This window comes from Columba livia, chromosome 3, assembly GCF_036013475.1.
Source record: "Columba livia isolate bColLiv1 breed racing homer chromosome 3, bColLiv1.pat.W.v2, whole genome shotgun sequence".
In the NCBI taxonomy this organism is placed as follows: domain Eukaryota; kingdom Metazoa; phylum Chordata; class Aves; order Columbiformes; family Columbidae; genus Columba; species Columba livia.
The window spans coordinates 94,597,400-94,617,477 of NC_088604.1; the positions used below are offsets into that span (position 1 = coordinate 94,597,400).

The 20,078-nt window shown below is 41.2% G+C and overlaps 1 protein-coding gene and 1 non-coding gene across 4 annotated transcripts in view; one reads left to right on the forward strand and one right to left on the reverse strand.

Annotated features, from left to right (window-relative positions):
* Positions 1–6,179: 6,179 nt before the first annotated feature.
* Positions 6,180–6,273, reverse strand: TRNAI-UAU (transfer RNA isoleucine (anticodon UAU)). Its single transcript has 2 exons — positions 6,236–6,273; positions 6,180–6,215 (listed from the first exon to the last, which is right to left on the reverse strand). It is a non-coding gene; the product is annotated as a tRNA-Ile (tRNA).
* Positions 6,274–8,663: 2,390 nt separating this feature from the next.
* The window catches only part of HAAO (3-hydroxyanthranilate 3,4-dioxygenase), a 39,173-nt gene continuing 27,758 nt past the window's right edge, over positions 8,664–20,078 (forward strand). Inside the window, exons 1-3 of one of the 3 annotated variants that reach the window (XM_065058308.1) lie at positions 8,674–8,845; positions 11,762–11,976; positions 15,626–15,704. In XM_065058308.1, the coding sequence (XP_064914380.1) occupies positions 11,897–11,976; positions 15,626–15,704 (159 nt within the window). In that variant the 5' untranslated portion in view covers positions 8,674–8,845; positions 11,762–11,896. Of the gene's footprint in view, positions 8,846–11,761; positions 11,977–15,625; positions 15,705–20,078 lie in introns of all 3 variants that reach the window. The other 2 variants (XM_005511723.3, XM_021300183.2) reach the window with 2 other exon arrangements.

Consider the following 20,078-nt stretch of genomic DNA (forward strand, 5'->3'; position numbering starts at 1 on the left):
TTCAAAACAACCAGGCAGGCCAAGTCTTTACAGTAGGCTTTTATAGGCATTTTTTTACGATATACAAGCCCCAGTATTATAGAAAGTGGCAGACTGATGCACCCGAAAGAACTTAGTTAAGCAAACACTTAAGAACCACACAAACACCAAGACTGCACTAAAATGCCGGAAACAGAAGTTTCCACTTTTAGAAGTAAAAGTCAGGAAGGGCTATCCTGCATGAGCCTGTCCTTCCTTCTCCTTGATTCTGCATCTCCTGTTCTAGTTTGAGCCTGTCGAGGTTTGATTGTGGGGTGCCGATGTATTGTTAACCCCCTTTTTCCCCCTTTTGCCCCTCCCTCTCCCCGCTTCCCACTAAGGACAGGCAATTGGGAGGGAAAGGAGGACACAGAGAAGAGTGTTGGAAAAATTAAAAAATGTTTTACTAATGCTCCTGATAAAATAGAGAAAATAATACAAAATATACAAAACCAATCTTGAAAATCCCAGCAACTGCTCTGGCAGATGTAGAGCGGCAACCAAAGTCCTGGACCGGACAATGCAGCCAACTGGAGCTGGATTCAATCTGTCACTAGGCCTCAGTTTGCAGAGATGACCCACAAGGTCCTCTCCTAATGTCAGCCATAGGCAAAAGGAACAAGATCCTTGTGATCTCCCACTTTTATATGAAGTATAATGTGAATGGGATGGAATACTTAATTGGTCAGGTTTTGGTCACCTGTTTCAGTTCCCTGCTCTCAGGGGACATGCATCCATCCTTATCATATGATCTTGCATACCATTGCTATGTCTACCAAAACATGTATCTAACTTTCAGGAAAGCAGTTAGTAAGAAGACTTTAGCTGACAGAAAAATTCACTAAAAGAGAAACTTGTTTTTAACAAAACCAGGACACTCCACCCCTTATAACATGCCACTCACGGCATACTTAGACCTTATCAATACAATCGAATTAATCACTACTACTATATTTACACATATGTACATATATACACAGGTGTAATTCATCATTCTCTTAGTCTGTGGACCATCCTTTGAAAAGTTAAGTTCATTTATCATAACACTCTCCCAGGGCAGGAAAAATGGTACATCTAGTGCATCTCATGACCACTGTTTGTGTGTTAAAAACATCAACTTCAAAGAAGTTGTCAGGCGCCATTTGAAGAAGCTAGCTCTGGTTTCATCACCACTGTCTTGATCTGAAAGACACTTATTAAACACTGTTAGTATGGCAATTCACATCATGCAGTTCAGCATTTAATATCTTCACCTAAAATCAAAACCCCTTGAGATACACAGTGAACTTCTCCATCCTTACGCATTAGCCACCAGGTGCTGGCAAGTCCCTGGGCAAAAACAATCCCATGAATGGACTCGCCTTTGCCTGAGGCAGGAGTAACCCAGACTGCCTTTCCTAATATATTTTTCATGTGTACTACAGGGACTTTATCTCCTTCTACAGTATGTAGAATTTCTGATTGGGCAGGCCCGGCTCGATTGGTTGATCCTCTAGTGTTGACCAACCAAGTGGCTTTTGCTAAATGTGAATCCCAGTTTTTAAAGGTTCCACCACCCAGTGCCTTTAGTGTAGTTTTTAAGAAACCATTGTACCTTTCAGTTTTCCCAGAGGCAGGTGCATGATATAGAATATGATATACCCACTCAATACCATGTTCTTTGGCCCAATTGTCTATAATACTGTTTTTGAAGTTAGTACCATTGTCTGACTCAATTCTTTCTGGTGTGCCATGTTGCCACAGGACTTGCTTTTCCAGGCCCAAGATAGTATTTCTAGCTGTAGCATGGGGTACGGCATATGTTTCCAACCATTCAGTGGCTGCTTCCACCACTGTAAGTACATAGTGTTTACCTTGACAAGTTTGTGGAAGTATAATATAATCAATCTGCCAAGCCTCTCCATACTTATCCATACTAACCATCGCCCCCCATACCACACAGGCTTTAACCGTTTAGTTTATTCAATTTTGGCGCAAGTTTCACATTCATTAATAACCTGTGAAATAGTGTCCATAGTTAAGTCCACCCCTTGATTATGAGCCCATTTATATGTTGCATCTCTGCCTCAATTCCCTGAAGCATCATGGACCCACCGAGCTAGGAAAAGTTCACCTTTATGCTGCCAGTCCAAGTCCACCCCAGCTACTTTGATCTTAGCAGCTTGATCTGCTTGCTGGCTGTTTTGATGTTCCTCAGTGGCTCAACTTTTGGGCACACAAGCATCTACATGACAAACTTTTACAGGCAGGCTCTCTAGCCAAGCAGCAATGTCCTGCCATAGTGTGGCAGCCCAAATGGGTTTACCTCTGCATTGCCAGTTGCTTTTCTTCCATTGCTGTAACCACCCCCACAAGGCATTTGCCACCATCCATGAGTCAGTGTAGAGATAAAGTACTGGCCACTTTTCTCATTCAGCAATGTCCAAAGCCAGCTGGATGGCTTTCACTTCTGCAAATTGACTAGATTCACCTTGTCCTTCAGTGGCTTCTGTAACTCGTCATGTGGGACTCCACACAGCAGCCTTCCACCTTCGATGTTTTCCTAGAAGACAGCAGGATCCATCTGTGAACAGTGCACACTGCTTATCAGTCTCTGAAAGTGTATTATATGGTGGTGCTTCTCCAGCACGTGTTACTTCCTCCTCATCTGGAGACATCCCAAAGTCTTTACTTTCTGTCCAGTCTGTAATCACTTCTAAGATCCCTGGGTGATTGGGACTTCCAGTTCAAGCTCGTGTGATTAATGCAATCTATTTACTCCAGGTAGCATCAGTTGCATGATGCATAGAGGGAACCGTCCCTATGAACATCCAGCTCAGCACCAGCAGTCAAGGTGCCAGGAGAAGCTGTGCTTCAGTACCAATCACTTCTGAAGCAGCTTGAACTCCTTCATATGCTGCTAATATCTCCTTTTCAGTTGGAGGATAGTTGGCCTCAGAAGCTTTGTATCCTCAACTCCAAAAACCTAAGGGTCGACCTCGAATTTCTCCTGATGCTTTCTGCTGGAGGCTCCAGGTAGGTACATTATCTCCGGCTGTGGTGTAGAGCACATTTTTAACATCATGTAGGGATAAACACAAAGCCTGTTCCCATTACTATTGATTCTCCAAGATCAGGCAATTGTTAGATCTTTCCAACTTCTACTTCCAGCAATAAGCAACATGCACATGAAGTTTCTCTGTATCTATAAGCGAGCCTTCTTTCTTTCCACCGTCAGTAGGAACTCAGAGCAGCCACAAGCCTGCAGAGAATGCATAGTCCATACTCAACATTAAATTAAGAGCAACACAAATTTTAAGAAGACAGACTTTTTTAAAATGGACCATGGAAGGACTGTCAGAGGAATTAGAGCAATGCAGGCCTGCAGGTATGCCATCCACACCAGGCAAATTAATAGAGAAATGAAGAACATGGCATAGGTTGGGAGCAGCAGTACAGAAGACTCTCCGTAGGGAAACATGTCCTCCCGAGGACACTTCCAGAAGCACCTATGGCCTGTCCAAGCCCCTCTCCAGCTGACAGCAGCCCCCAGGCTGAGGCCAGGGCTCCCCTGGCCACCACCTGAAAGGAGAGCAATGGACTCTGGGCTCAGAGAAAAGAGAACAGGTGCTGGCAGTTGTTTTTTAAAGCAAGTGATAGGACGAGAGGAAATGGCCTCAGTTTGTGCCAGTGGAGATTTAGACTGGATATCAGGAAAAAATTCTTCACAGAAAGGGTTGTGAGGCATTGGAACAGGCTGCCCAGGGAAGTGGTGGAGTCACTATCCCTGGAGGTGTTTAAAAGGTGCTCAGATGAGGTTCTTAGGGACATGGTTTAGTGCTAGAGTTAGGTTATGCTTGGACTCAATGATCCTGAGGGTCTCTGTCACCTGAAATGATTCTATGATATATAAAAACCATTGCCAACTAGCATTAAAACATTAACCAACAACTAAGGACCAAAAAGCCATTGCCAAAAAAAAAAAAAACAAAAAAAAAAAAAACAGAACCAGCTTCGTGTAAACAAAATCATATACTTTCTTTTCTTCTTCCTGTAAGACACGTAATTTTCAGGAAAATGTCGTAAAAACAAGCAACAGCCCAGGACACTCCCCACTTCACCCTGTCAGAGCTGGCGATGCCACGACAGCGGGGCCATGGCTGCCCCAGTGTGGCACCACACAAAAACAGGCTCCTCACACGCCTGGAGAAACCGCACCGAGGCCCAAACCTCATCCCCCTCCCTGGGCACAGCTGCTCCCCCAGGGACACCCGGACTCACCAGCTCCCCAGGGAAGGAAACAAAAGACAGTCTCACTAACCTCAGCTCCTACATAGCACCCTTCTTCCTCAGGCTCTGTGAGGGTTCCCTAGCACCAGCCCCACAGCAGCGACTTGATGGGGCCACCCCATGGCCAAGATCACCATGAGCTGCTCTGCTCCATGACGGTTTATTCCTCCTTATTTCACAGCTCTGACTCCATCAGGAAGTCCATGTGCTTCAGCAGTGGTTCACTTTGTTTTGTAAATACCCATTAGATAATAACATTCTGTTGCTGTACAGGGATTTCTAGTAAATCTCTATAAATTATCCTGATCTAGCATGTTTTTCAGTGTGAAATTCACATCTTGGAGTAAAAGTCAGTGTAGGATCACGGGAATGAAAGAGGTCTTCTGGAGAAGGCCACAGCATCGTGCAGCTCTCATTGGCTGCTCTCTGGCACCTCAGAAGCAAGTTGCAAAAAAGCTGTGAATGCAACAAATATCTGCTTTGTTCACCTCATATTTGGCAAAAATTGCACAGCAAAACACACCCTCCCAGCACACCACATCAAGACCTCAAATGCAAACCAGCAGGTCCTCCCTGGGGAGGGAGGGCAGGAGCCACCACCTATACCTGCACACACACAGGGGACAGGAGACAGGGAGGACAGATCAGCGCTGTCCATACTCAGTTTCTGAAAAAAAAGGTGGTTTCTGTCCAGGGAATGGAATCCCTCTCCCTCTGCTAGTTTGCGTTGTTTTGTTTTTCCCAGTTACACCAAAGCAGCATTTCATTCTTTACTATTTCCAGTACTTCTGCAAAACGTTCATCCATACTGCCTGTGCTCCTCAGCACAGGGACCTGGCATTCCTGCATGAAGGAGAAAACAAGAAAATGAATTTTATTTACCTTTTGCTACATTATAGGTCTCTCTTGTTGATTTACACCTCCTTATACTGATATGTCATACACCTCAGGCATGACTGCACTGTCACTGAAATCAATAGCAAAGTTTATGAAAAATTCAGAGGGGACAATGTGGTAACTAGAACAGGGAAAAAACCTTGAAGTGCTACTTCAGGGAGCTAACACCTGTGATACAGACATGAAGGGACTGATTTGAGAAACAAAGGCACCTCTGGCTGCATGACCCCAGGGTCTTGCTGAACTTTTTAGTATAAATTGCACTGTTTCAATCGTAGATTGGATGTTAACACATGTTCGCCAGATCTGGGCCTAAACGCTCAGGCAGTGCCCCCCAGCTTTCTCTTTCAGGAAGCTGCCCTTTTCCTGTGGCCCTGTGACCTCTCAAATTGTGAAAATAAATCCGCAATTATTTGAATTATTTTCTTTCCTGCTGTGGCCCACACATTTGTAAAGCATTGCCAAGGCAGTGAGCAGTTACAAGGACTGCTGCTGTCCAAGCAGGCAAAGTAAGGGGAAGATTTTGTTACCCTTCAGTTGTAGTGTCCACACCAATTTGTACTTGCACTCTGTACTAAATAACACAGTATAAAATAACCTTTATTTCCTGCAAGTTCACACAAGCAGCTTTTACTGGGAAAGCGTTTGTTGTTCCATACCGAAAAGCTTCTCCAAACACACCAAACTCAGGCTGATACATGAGTCCATGTCTATATAACCATATACATTCAAACTTTAACTCAAACAACGTGTCCACCCCCTGCCCCGATTGTTCCAGTTGTGTGCTGCTGTGACCGACACTCGTGGCTCCCCACGGCCGGGCCCGCCCCCCTCGCAGACCCCACGGCCGCAGGTCACCACCGCGGGTTACACGCGCGGGCCACGCTGCTGCTACGGCTTCATAATTTTTCCGTCAACTTTTTTTTTTTCTCTTCCTCCTGGCGCGTGGGAGCCGAGTCCCAAAAAAAGCCCATTTTCCCTCCCAAAAAGCTCTGTGCTCCAGGTGAGGCTCGAACTCACAACCTCGGCATTGCTCGGCTTTGTACTGCTGTATAAGTACCGCGCGCTAACCGATTGCGCCACTGGAGCCCTGACACCAACTCCTCCCGAAAGCTTTATCAAGCACTCGCCCGGCCCGGCGGGGGAAGGACGACCTGACGCCCTGGACTGCTCCAGGTCTCTGCCTGAGCCGCGCTCGGCGTTAATGGCCGCTAAGAGCAGGGCGGAAAGAAATGAGTTAGTGGCCGCTGCGCCGCTCGGGGAAGGCGGCGCCCCCGAGCACGAGAGGAAGTAGATCGGCTGCGGCGCCCGGTGCAGAGCCACTGCACCCCCGCTTCCCCGCCCGCAGGGACGACGGGCCGCGACAGCGGGGCAGCCCGGCCCCTGCGCCGCTCGGGCGGGGCCCGCCGCGGGGGGCAGGGCAGGGAGCGCGGCCGGCGGCCGGCCTGGTGCGGAACCACCGCCGCCCAACCTCCGGCCTGGCCCTCCCTGCCCCCCCGGGCCATCGCTGCTTGCTGGGGCGGTCCCCGCAGGCCCGTGGTCGTGGTGGGGTGAACCTGCTGATGGCCGCGGGTGGAAGGCATTAGGCTGGAGGTCAGCGAGGATTATCCTCATGCTGATTCACACCGGGGGGGAAATAATGCACTCGTCTGTCGCGCTCGGCTCCAGGCCAGAGAGAAAAACAACTAAGTACCGCCAATAAATGAATGTCCCTGTCGTATCACTAACTGCACGCTCTTTAGCTTGGCACAGTCCCCTTGCTGCTCCACCAGCACTGTGCGCAGCACCAGGGAGGCTGCAGCACTTTCCAAACAAGTAATACGGGTTAAAGGGAATCATCACAAATTGGTTTTGAATGATGCTTAATAGAAATAACCAAAAATATTGGGGTTTATCTTGTATGGATAATTCACTGAGGAAGCACTTTATCTCTGGAATGACTTCATTTTACCGTAGTACAAGTACTTTGCTAAATACGGAGCATCCATAATATAAAGACATCACATATGCGGAGTGTAAACTGCTTGTTTCAATACCTGAATGTTTTAGCTTGCTATTTCTTAAACTTCGAGGATGAAGGTAGGTGCTCTGGTATGAAAATCCTGAATAGATCTAACAGACTAACATTACTTATACATGGAAACGTTACAGGGTATATGATGCATTACATGCTTAGAAACAGCTATTAGAAGAAAACACAGCCCTATGCATGTCTGTTGTTAATGTATACTGCTACCATGGATTTATTCCGCAGTCAGACCTATCTTTAAGTGGCACAAGATGGTAAACATTCCATGGCCTTTAAAAATGAACTGTTGGTGGCCCAGCCGCAGGTGACGGGCACTCAGTCGGGTTTTAAGTTAATAGCACTGATCTACAACTCCTGCTGGCAGACAAAGTGGCAGTTGTGTGTGACTTCATTACTCCTCCCCCCACCACTTATCCATAAATGAGCTGAAACCTTTGGAGACTGTTTTGAATAGAGGTGATGTGCTTCTCACTTGTCAAGAAAGTTGTTCTGTTGTTGGTAATATTACTGTGGGCGTTACTTAGAATATGTTTCAGTGCTATACACCATTGACAGGCGAAGTAACATGCAGTTGCTCTCTCTGACCATTGATGAAGGTGGCTGGCATGGAGGAAAAGAGAAAACTGACAGTTCATTTCTTGGAGAAATCTTCCATCATGACATAGGTTTAGCTGGTGTACCAGAAAATGGCAGCTGCCTTCACTACCCTTAGCAGTGCATCGTTACACTGGAAACTAAAATATTCTATCCCACACAAAGATTGTTGTGAACATAATTTCATCCAAACAAGGACCTTTTTGGGAAATACAAAAATGTCAGGAAGAACCAAAGCTGAAGCTATGAATGTACAGACAGGCTTTTTGTTGCAGGTTTAACCTTAGACTCAGGCAAGAGGGAGGACTCAGTGACTCTAGTTTTGGTGTTTATATAGATGATAATCACTGCTGCTTGTATTTTAATCAGCCTTCCCATAAAAGTAACAGTGATAACCGTGAAGTTAACCGTTCGTGGGATCTTTAACTCTTCTGTTGTGCTACATAAGTCACATGCTTCTTATGTTTGTCACCACAGAGACTGAGGTCCTTGATAGTATGTTTATGGATACAGCAGTGAAATTTGGCCACGCGAAATAGTTTGTGGGAACATAACTCTGCTTATGTTCAAGTAGTAGGTTTGTTACTGATTTGAATTTGTTTTCAGCAACTATGTAGGGGTTTTTAATTCATTTTTTTTTTAAAGTACTTCATTTATATTCTCAAAGAACAAACAGAAAAAGCACAGAATTGACCTAAAATAGCAAGTGTATTTAGCTGGGTGAAATGGATTATTTAGTCATATTTATGTCCTCCTTTTTCCATGTCTTCACACTATTAAAAAAAAAAAAAGGATAAAAAGCAGAAGTTAAAGCTGTCCTAATGCCACAGGAAGTTACTGCTTCCTGGTGTTTGCAGAATCTCCAGATTATCACTTCAGTGTGGGTCCATTATTTTAACACCAATGTAGATAAATCAGTCTCTGTATTGCACAGAGACAGAAAAACAAAGTGGAAACAATACGAAAAGGATTTTGTCCTCAGATTGTTGGTGAATGCAAACCTCTCCTGGTGAACATTATTCAGAATACTTCTTTGCAGTAAGTATGAAAAAATCAAGGCTTAAGAGGCGATTTTCACAATGCTGTCTGCTTGCAAGAGTAGAATGGGCAGAGCAAAGCAGGCAGCCTCCATACCTGCTGGCTCTATGGTGTGTTTCCCTCTCCCCTTCCCAGCAGTTCTAAACTATTCTAGGCCTTTATGAAAAAGAAAATTGTATTGGGAATAACAGAAAAATGACCGACACAATAGCTTTAATACAGATTAAAATTCTGGCTAACAAAACTGAATACTCTTAACTAGAAACACAGTATTTAGCTCGTGCTCTTTTTTTTAACATATGCTGCTTGCTGGACACCAGCTAATAAATATGTCTTTAATAGGTCTGGCGGTTGAGGAAATTAAAAAAATAGAGTAGGTGTTGTCCTAAACTCAGTAATTTAGTTTTTCCCACTAGCACTTTTTTTCCTATACCCTCAATGCAGAAGATTATAGATTATTTTTGTGTAGCACTTTTGTGCCTCAGTAGTCTTGTGCTTCTCTGGCAACAAAAGCTGGCAAATTGAGTCCTTACCTTTACAGAAAGGAAAGGATCTGAGCCAAAAGTGAGAGCAGAAACCCGGCTGCTGGAACAGGCTTTGATGGATGAGAAGAGTCGAGTCATTGTGAAGCAGACTGGCAAGAAAAATCCAGGCCCCAGTCTGGTCACGAGATGTGCATATTTGAGTCCCACAGAGGCTGCAGTGCTGGCTCTTTTCTTTGCTTCTCCAATACACAGAAATAGGGCTTCATGGCCCAGTACTTCCAGGCTATATAGACTATTTCTTAGCCCTCTTAAAAAAAAAAAAACAATGTTTCCTTATACCTGTCAGATGCATGAAGAGGCCATTAACTGTGTTTTTCAAAACGTGTTTATTTCAGAAAGTCTCAGAAAATGCTACCCCGTGATAATAACCTCTGCATCATACTGATGGTGAATTTTATAAAAGAACTTCATTTGTTTCCTCCCTGAGTAGGTCTAGCTATCAGGTTTTTATACCTCACTTGAATCACCAAATGGATTTATCAGCCTGCATCTGAGATTATTTTCTCTGCAGGTAATACTACCTTTTATTCTACTTACTGGAAAGAAGTGGAGACTAGGGATTAGAGTAGGGCTGGCAGACAACAGCCCTGTTGTTAAAACCAGCACATTAATGGTGTGCTGAACAAGGCCTGGCCATGTCAGTTCCAGGATCTGTGTCTTTTTCCTGCTGTGGCTTTGTACAGCCTCTTGGTTTTCATGCCCAACAAACTGAATCCTGCTCTAAAACACATGTTGCTAATGATGAGGCAGAGCTTTACAAAACCATGGTCATTAAAACAGAGTGTGTTCAGTTCTCCTGATCTCACCAGGATGGGTCACAATCCCCTAAGTGCATTTTAAACAGAAGATCTCTTTTCTTTGCAGCTAAATAGTGTGCCAGGAGCCTACAATACAAAAAGCACTGAAATGGTCCTGCCTGTCGGTCCAAAACCAGGCCTAATGACTTTGCTGTGTATGGGTGTCTCACCACAGCCATTCTGATGGTAGAAATTTTGTGTGCTAAATAAATCATGTGGGGTTATTTTTTTAATTGAGTTAAATGATAATTACTTTATGCTTATTAGCGAGGAAATTATTGCCAGTCCTATTGCGATTGTATTAATGTGACAGAACTGTAATTCACATGTGGAAGTTTTTATCCCAAAATAAATGGTTTTTGCTCTTATCAAGTATATAGTTAGTTTAAACTAAACTGCAAGGAAGTGATAGCAATGAAGGTAAACCAGAGTCACCCTAACACATACTGGAATAAAAGCATGGTATGAGTTCAAAGTCACAATCCATTGCTTTTTTGCATTGGAATATTATAATGGCATAAGGTAAAGAACTCCCAGCATACCGACTCTTCAGTCCAGCAGCTGCACTGCTCTTTTGCCATGGAGGATGTACTGCTTAATTTGAACACATCATTATAACCTTATGCGTGTTCACCCACTAAGCAGAGTGTAGATATAATCAGAAGACTAAGCTGTGTCAAGAGCAACTGAAATGTACTAAAATTCTGTCATGTCTTGAGGTTTTTTGTTTACCACCTATTTCATGTATTTCAGGTCTGAAAATAAATGTTTATACATTTACTTATTAAGCAATGGGGGTGGCAGGGAACAGAGTGAGCAATCCTGTAGGAACTACATAGATGTTGAACAGCATCTAGTGAGACAATACAGTCTGCTACAGATGTGGAATGCCTGGGAGTTCTCAGTTTCTTGTTTGCCTGATAATTTGATGACAATATACTCCACTTTCTGAAAGGACATCACAGAACCCCGTTCCGCTCTCCAACATGCCCTGCTACAACCATGGCCAAGAGTGGATCCAATTAAAAAGGGTATTTATGGACAGTTGCTTTTGGTCTTACAAATGCAAGAGACATCTTTGTTTTGTTATCTGGCAGAATAAAGTCCCAGTATTTTCAAACACATACCCCTAAATACTCAGACTAACAAAATTGAGGAGAGGAGGGAAAAGGAAATGGGGCTCTTATCAAGCCTGGAACACCTATATATAGTTATGCATGCTTAAAAATACTCCTTATATATATTATACATAACTAAACTTTGAGCAACTGCTCTCAACTTGCATATAGCTTTGAAACATGTTCCTATATTAGACTTGAAGGGTATGCATGCCCCAGTCTTACCTGTTTTCCTATCAGTTTGTCTATGTAACAAGGCAACTTTTGTAGAGCGGTAACATACACACTCTAGTTGATGCAGTAAAGAGAATTAAGAAACCTCCCATGGGCAGAATAAGTCTCTGATTAAAAGATGTATTTTAAAAACACCTGTCAATTATTAGCCAAGCTGCTGAAGCATTAGTACCCTTTACCAAGTAACCTTTGGCTGATGGACCTGTCCCCTTTGACACTCAGTCCTGAAGACACCTCTTCCACCAGCCAATCCCCAAGCTCTGAAGCTCTGGGGATGGAGTCACATGCAGTTTCCTCACAGAAAGAGCCCTCTGCAAACCCTAACATCTGCCTCAAAAGTTTCATAGCTGCCACGCCATGGAGCTTCTTGTAAATGTGGGGAAATGGATAGAAGAAAACAAAACCGCCTTTTTGCCACCTGTGTGCAATAAGCTTATGTAAGTAAATGAAGATTTTTTTTTTTTTTAAAAACGCAGTTCTTAGATACATAAATATTCTTAGCTGTAAGAGGAAGGTGCTAAAATGCATAAGTGGTAAATATGAGTAAGGAACTGTAGTTCATCTCAGACTGCAGAGTGTGGTTTCAAAGAACAGAAAATGACTGAAATCTGTTTTGCAGTAACTCAGCAGAAGCCGTAAAGATCAGCTTGAATACAAAATATTTGCCTCAACTCAAAGTCTCTTGTAGGCAGTTGGGCTGAGTTAAGGGAATTTGTGTCAGACCCTGTGACAAAAAAACTCATAGAAATAGAGGAGATGGCGTCACATCCACAAATGTATTTTGTCCAAAGATCTAGATACAAAAGGCTTTCATGAGAAAGGATTCTCTCTAAAGAGTGATATAAAACCAGGTTTTGTAAAGAAAATTAAAAGCATTTTCCCTGCTATTACTTTTTAAAAAAATCTTGCTTTACAATTCTAATAATTAAAAAAGCATCAGAGATTTTGCCTCTTGCCCTACCCTGAGTTGCTACAACTCATCAAAAGCTGAATGGGCAGTACGGTAGCAATGACATTAATTTCCATTCACAGTTTCAAGGGATACTTTTCAAAGTAATGGTTACAAGACAAAGGCTACAACGTCTTTCCTGAGGTGTCTGTGTTGAAACTACAGTTGCGTGTTTAACTGAGAAATTATGAAACTTGAATCACTACAATAGTTTTACAGTGGGAGAGAATGAGGAAAGTGTCTTCTCCTTATGAGTGTTTTCATTTCTTTCATTTCCAAAATGGATTTAGGAAGCGTTTTGTAAAGCTCATCCATTTCTAAAGCTTACCAATGATGGTGGTAAAATTTTAGTATTTTACATATATGTAATATTCATGCTTTTCTTTCCTCATTAGTAAGATCAACCTTTTTGTTATTACTGCACTGTTCTCTACCACCTATCAGCAATTCTGTGTAATCCTGAAGTAACTCTGGAACGTGACATCTATCAGAGCTCTTCCCCATAAACATTGCAAGAAGCCACAGTGAAACAAGTAACATTTTTTTAATTATGAAAATTGCATAGATCAAAAAAAAACACAATTTTTTCAATGTAGCTTCAGCCTATGGAGGAGAGGAAAACCATCTACTAGGTGGATTCTGAGTCCCTCACCACCTGTTTCTTGTACTACCTAAATGTTATCAGGATTTACCAAAAAGGTTTTAGGTGGTTTTCTGAGAACTGACTAATAGGTTTCCAGCATTTTTTCAAAGGCTTGATCCTTTATCTGCTAGGTGGAGATAAGGCAATCTGCTCACTGCCTTCTACCTGACTGGAAGGCAACCACCTCAAAATATTTAAGTAACTTATGATCATATGTTTCAAGACAGAATTAATGGTTAAAATCTAGGTCTTACAGCAAATCAGCAGGACTTTTTGTGTCTAAATTTGTTACAGCTTTCAAGCTTTTATTCAGGTGTGTTCCCTACAGTTGAGAGGATCAAAAGTTTCAAGTACCTATTTGGAACTTCAAAACAAAGTTTCAGTTCCTGAATCACTTCCTGTATAGAGTTTTACCAGAGTCAAGAAAAGGATACAATGCAAGAGCTGCCATTTAATTAGATATATTTTAATGACATTATCTTGCAAGTTGAAATGCTTTTTAACTTCAAGAATGAGCACATAGTGCAAAACCAGAACCCTTGGCATAGCTGATGTTTACAAGGTAGCTGTGACATGTTTAAAGCTTTTTTTTTTAATTCAGACTACGATACTTACCATAAGGACACCTAACTGTGGTCATAGACTATCTGATTGATGGTCTTGAAACGTTTTTAAAAGGTTGTCTGCTGGTACCATTTTCTTGATGCGATTAAGAAGAGAAATATAAGAGTATATAAAACTTAACAGACCATTGATTAGCACTGCATTCTAAAAATAGTTCAATCAAGAAATTTTTCATACCCCTGAAACTTTTGTGATACTTTAACTGCATTTTGTCAGTCTTCCCTGCAATTACTTTGTGATTTTTCTCCTTAACTTAATGCAGCTATATTAACAAGACAACTTTATTTAGCAATATGGACAAACAAGCCTATTTGAGTTCCTGCTTCTGTTTCATAGCTGGAATTTTTTTATGGTGTCATTATATAATTCTTAATGATAGGAATGTTAAATCCATAGTTGCCTGTTTATTATGTAAAACCCAGCTAAATCCATAGGGTAACAGAATTAATGGTAGGCTTGCCAAACAAAAAGTTAAGCAACAGTGATTTTTAGGGCAATATTTTCACTTTTAGGTATTGTACTATTAACAAAACTGTATGTGTTTCTATTAAAAATTAACTAATTTTATCAGTAGACTACTAGATACCCATAGATTGTGTCTTATTTTATTCTCTAGGGTTGATTTTCATTTCTTTCATTAATTATTTGGTGTGTTGTTACTGTTTTAGTCTTCTTGCCCTTCTTTAGTAGAAGTGTTCATTAATGCAGAAGTATTACAATGTGTTCTTGAAAACAAATATTAAATCTGCATGGTACAACCAGTTCTGATTTCAGTTCCTTATTTTAGGATACGGGCATGAAGCCAAGTGCTATAACATATGCAGCTTCCTATGGTGAAAATAGCCAATTTAAGAATTGTAATCTAATTTCATTCTTTAGACTTTTATTCGACCAACTAATTTGTCACTGTTACTTGTTATTTCTGCTTTACAAGTCCTTGTTGTGTTATTCATTATCATTTAAATACTTTTCCAAGTAAATATGATAAGGGTAGCAGATCAAATAGATATGTTCAGCCATTCAGAATAGCTTCTTTCAGTCAAGGCATACGAAGTGCTGACACAGAGCCACATGATTCTATGTTACCAGGATCTCCGCTTAGCCCAAGGATTGCCCAGAATCTCCTCCCTGAAGAGCAGAGGTCAACACCCCCCAGTTAACACCTCAGAAAGAGCGTAAGGACAAATTTTGAGTCACAGCTAACAGGCCTGATTTATAGGGGTTTTTTAGAAAATGAAAACTTGCTACCTTACCTACTCATTAGTCTAAGTGGACTGGTAGATAATTGGGGTGACATCTATTCTTTGTGACAGCTAAGAGAAGTGCTCACTGGGGCTCTTGGAAGGGGCAGAGTTAAGATAAAGGACCTGAAGCTCCTTTTCTGAATTAGCCACAACCACAACAAAACCATTGTATAAATAGGAGAGAAATTAGCTGATAATTCCTACCAGTAGTATCTCTGGTAATTCTATCAATGTGAGGGATGGGGGGAAGTATGTTTTTACCTTTATTAATATTTAAAAGTATTTTACCTTTACAGAATCCTGATCTGATCAGCTCAGGTTGAAAAGACATTTTCCTGTCATTCCCATCTCTTATGTAGCATCCTTTATCTTTGCAGTTCAAAGCTTTCTCCACAGCTGGTAACTATCATTGTCCCCTTTTCACAGCTGGAGGACTCAGGTCACCCAGAAGGACACTGGCAGAGCAGAGATACATCCAAGGTCTTTTGAGTTCTTATTCTGGTTGTTGCTTGTCACTCAGCATTGTTTCATTGACTCACTGTTCTCAAAGAATTAAAAAAATCAACCAACCAAAAAAACTTACATCGTGAGTGGAGGTAGCTTTAAAATGTCACTTTCTTTTCTAGGCATCGCCATCAATTAAATGTGATGTTTGTTGGAGGGCCAAATGAAAGGAAGGACTATCATATTGAAGAAGGAGAAGAGGTAACCTATAGGGTGGTTATATCTCGCTGGTTTAATTGATCTATAATTATTAAAGAGCAGCTAGTTTTGAAGCTACAGATTAGCAATGCCAGGCTCAGTGATGTTGTATTTATTAGATCTATTCAAAGACTTAAACAGAATCATTCACTAGAACCATACACCATCTGTGCATTTCCTTTGAAACAAACACATGAGATCACATCTATTTTGCTGTAATTCATTTCCAACAGGAAACTAGAGAAAGTGTTCTGACACATCAAAATGTCTCATTTCAACATTTTGTAACAAAACTTTGGAAAGGTAACAATATTTTTGAAGTGCTGTTTTGTCACAAAAGATGAATCTATAATTCAAAGTATTTTTGAGACCCAAAAATAAAAATTATGTATTTTGATTGGCTTGAAATTATGTTTTTCTGGTGTTTGTGGAAAAATACTAGCATTTTCAGCTTTCATTCAGGTTTGGTTAAATAATAGAGTCTCTAAATATTGTTCAAATCAGTACCCATCTCTTCACATCTTCTGAATCAAAAGCAAGCCATCCCACCGCTTTGGGTTGTGAGTAGCCATTGTGCCAAATGCAGAACATAGGGAGAAAGAGTAAAAATCTATCAGAATTATAACAATTTATATCTGCTTTGTTTATTGCCTTTTTCATGGGATTGTCCTCTCGGCCAGTGGACTCCCCTGTTTGTATGAGGGCAGAGGTACCACAACTGGCTCTGAAGGAACCCTAAGAGGATAGGGGACAGTAGAGACCTGGCAGTAAGGACTGCAGGATGGGAGACAATTTGCCTTGCTTTTCAGCAGAGTAATTTGATTTTGTGTAATTTCAATAAAATTTTGCCACTGGGTTTTAAGTACCTTTGGGAAACCCAGGCCGTCTCCATAGCCCGTTCCAATGCCTGACAGGAATGAGGCAAGCCAGGTCTCAGGGTAGTGTTTGTGAAGTTACCATTGCTAAGCAGAATTCAACAGCCATCATATATTTACAAGGACATTCCAGAGGTAGTTAGCTGAGGAAAACAAAGCGTGGTTTTGTCAACATTGTTACATCCCTGGGAAAGCAGCGATCATGTCTGTAGTGTGACTGCCCAGAAAGCCCTAAGGCAGACATCTCATCTAGACACCGCTCTTATGGCATATTGTTAATGCATAACATTAATAAAGAGTGAGTGAATTTTGTTATCAAGATCAACAACATTAAGGCTTTGCAAAGCATAAAATGAAGGTGGGCGAAGGTACCTGTGGAAGTTAATGATTCCAAAAATTTTTACCTGTAACTTAACGTTTTTGGTTATATCCAATCAATTTGTTTTCTTGCTCTGAAGAATTTGTTGGAGCTCTAAACTAAGAGTTGAACACACAAAAAACTAGCCATAGTTTAACTGGTTCAATAGCCTGTACTACAATACTAAATATATTGGTTTGTTTTTGTCATTCTTGTACTTTTGTTGTTGTTTTTCTCCTTGTTGGTTGGTTGGTTTTCTTTATGGTCTTCTCTCTGCCTGCATCTCTGACCCACTCATCCTTGATCCATCCTGTCCTGTTTAATTTTTTAAATTTATCTCCTTTTCTCTTCCCTTAAAATGAAAGTCAGATGAATATCGTTTACTTCCATTTTTTTTCTCTCCAAGATATGCACGTTTGAAAAGTCTGTGACCTACTTTTAATAAGCCTAAACCCATTACATGACCTTCCAACAGTATAAAAAGTTAGCCATATATATGAAGGCATAATCTATGTCAATATGCAACAGTATAGTAAATTATTGATAATTCAACTGGATATAATATTTTTAGGTATCAATACATCCCCATTTACATAGCAAATTTCCCACAATTTCCCAGCAACATAGAAACATAAAATTCCTATCAGATAGGAAAACCGACAATATGCACCTCAGAAGTGCTATCACCTACATCCTCAGTTTAAAATATGGGCCAATTTTTTCCACTTTTAGGGAGGTACAATATAGTCATAAGTTGCGTTTTACCATAACTTTTACCAGACACAATTGCACTTTCCTGTGATCTAATTTAGACCCATGTTTTTCACTACTGAAGAATTGTGAGGCAGAGAGTATCCTAGTAAAAGGGCATATTCCTAAATTAGATTTAGGATTTTAGTAATAATAATAATCATTATAATCCCAACTGCAAAACTATGTTCAGCTCATTATTTTGGCAGGCAAAAGGTCATTTATAGTTCTGAGTGACAATTTGGAAGACAAACTATATAGACATACTGTTAAAAGGAGAAATCACAATTGCAAAAACCTAGAAATCATTTACGCAAATTTAGCTGATGATATTCCACTAGTATTATAGTGAAGACATGCTGGTTTAGAGAAGAAAGTTAAATTTAGGATTGTTTATATCTGTTCACTCATTATTTTATGCCTGTTACCACAGAGCTCAGTGTGCCCTGTGGCACAACTTGCACTTGTCACGCTGCAGTTCCCAGCAGCGAGGGGTTCACACGCAGAGATGAGGGCACAGGAGCATCCTCCTGCTGTTCCCGGCTGGTGAGAACAGCATCTTGTTAATGTGCAGGTGTACCGGGAAGATCAGTTCTGACTGGCTAATTATGAGAAAAAACAGAAGCTTGTTTTGGACTCTCTTCAAAGCCTTTTAGGATTGTCTCCTAAACAGTCATTTAGGCTAAAACGACAGCTGGTCTAGCACATTTTTTTTCTCCTCTCAACAAGCAGGAGTTTCCTAAATATGTAACTCAACATTTTCTTCCTTCTTAGATTTCTCTGCACTACTTCACATCTTAATTTTTTGTGTGCTATTTATTTGCCATTCTTCTGCATGGAAGTACTGCCTCACGTCTGAGAATTGTTTCCCATTAGACAGGTTTTACAAGGAGACAAATCAAGCTGCACCTTACAAGAGATAAAACATTCACATTCTTTGGCTTGACTTTATAACTACATCATATTCATTCTTTTTCCTAGTTATAATATTAAGTTCTTCCTTGCTCCCTTCTCCATCAGAACATAAATAGAGTCAAACAAACATCTACTTGAACATTCTCTGCCTCTAAATCAGACTCACTCTAAAAATGAAACTGAATTGCTTTGGGAAATGCATTTTCTGTTGTCAAAAAACCTACTGTGAGAACACGCCTAGTATAGCTATACGGACAAAACTTTCTAAATATGCACTAAAAAGAAAGTGTTTTGTGCTATATAGCTAGTTTTGTGAGGTTTTCATATGAATCACTATTCCAATGTATCTTGTTTGTCTAGAGAACTCTGGATTTTATGTGGACTAATGTCTACAATTCATGTAGACATACATTCACTTCTCATCTTATCTTGTAGGTTCATCATACAACTTCCAAAGAAATAAGTGTTACCTAGTTCAGTCCACCACTTAAACACAATGTATTTCAACTAGCCGACTTTGATTTCTTAACAATTTATATTCTGATGTTCAGTCTACATAAAACTGTGCAGTTCCATGCAGAGAAATTAAAATCAGCCTTTCATCTACCACCTGCAACACATTTGCATTGGCACAATATTCTGGTTGGTTTTAAAAGCCCTGCATCTCATTGTGCTGTGTGTATTTTACCCTGAGTTTCTGCACTCAGCATCTCTGTTGTTTCCTGTGGGTGCAGCCACATAAGTACTGATGCAGCCCCACAGATCAGAGCCCTTACACTGCAGTCCTAAAGGGGACTCTCAGAACAGAAATTCCCTCTTTGATCATCTTGGCCAATCTCTTAGCTTCTAGCATATTTACACCTTCTGATTGAGATACTGTGATATCTTGCTCTGAAACATAGTACAGATTTTAGTCTCTCCTGCCACAGTTCATTTGAGTTTTCTAACCTGAGTTTTGATTTATCTTTTCCCCTCCCTGACATCACAGAATCACAGAATCACAGAATCACAGAATGTGAGGGATTGGAAGGGACCTCAAAAGATCATCTAGTCCAATCCCACTGCTGGAGCGGGAACATCCAGATGAGGTTACACAGGAATGTGTCCAGGCAGGGTTTGAATGTCTCCAGAGAAGGAGACTCCACAACCCCCCTGGGCAGCCTGTTCCAGTGTTCTGTCACTCTCACCATCACAAGACTTGGCTCCAGTTTCTGACAAATTACCTGCTTAAATGAAGCCTGACTCCTTCTTCTAGCATATGCTGCTCTCTAGTCAGCAGCTCTTCCCCAGCAGCTCAGTTCTCCCCCTGCACTGAGTGGGGATACTGGATGCATAAGGCAGAGGGGGAAGAGGGGCCAGGTAAGCATTCCAGTAGGTGGTATTGCAGTGCTTATCTCCCAAACAAAACTGAGACCATGAGTTGCAGCAAAGCAAGAGGAACATTTTTTCTTATTTACATTAAAAACCCCACACATTTAT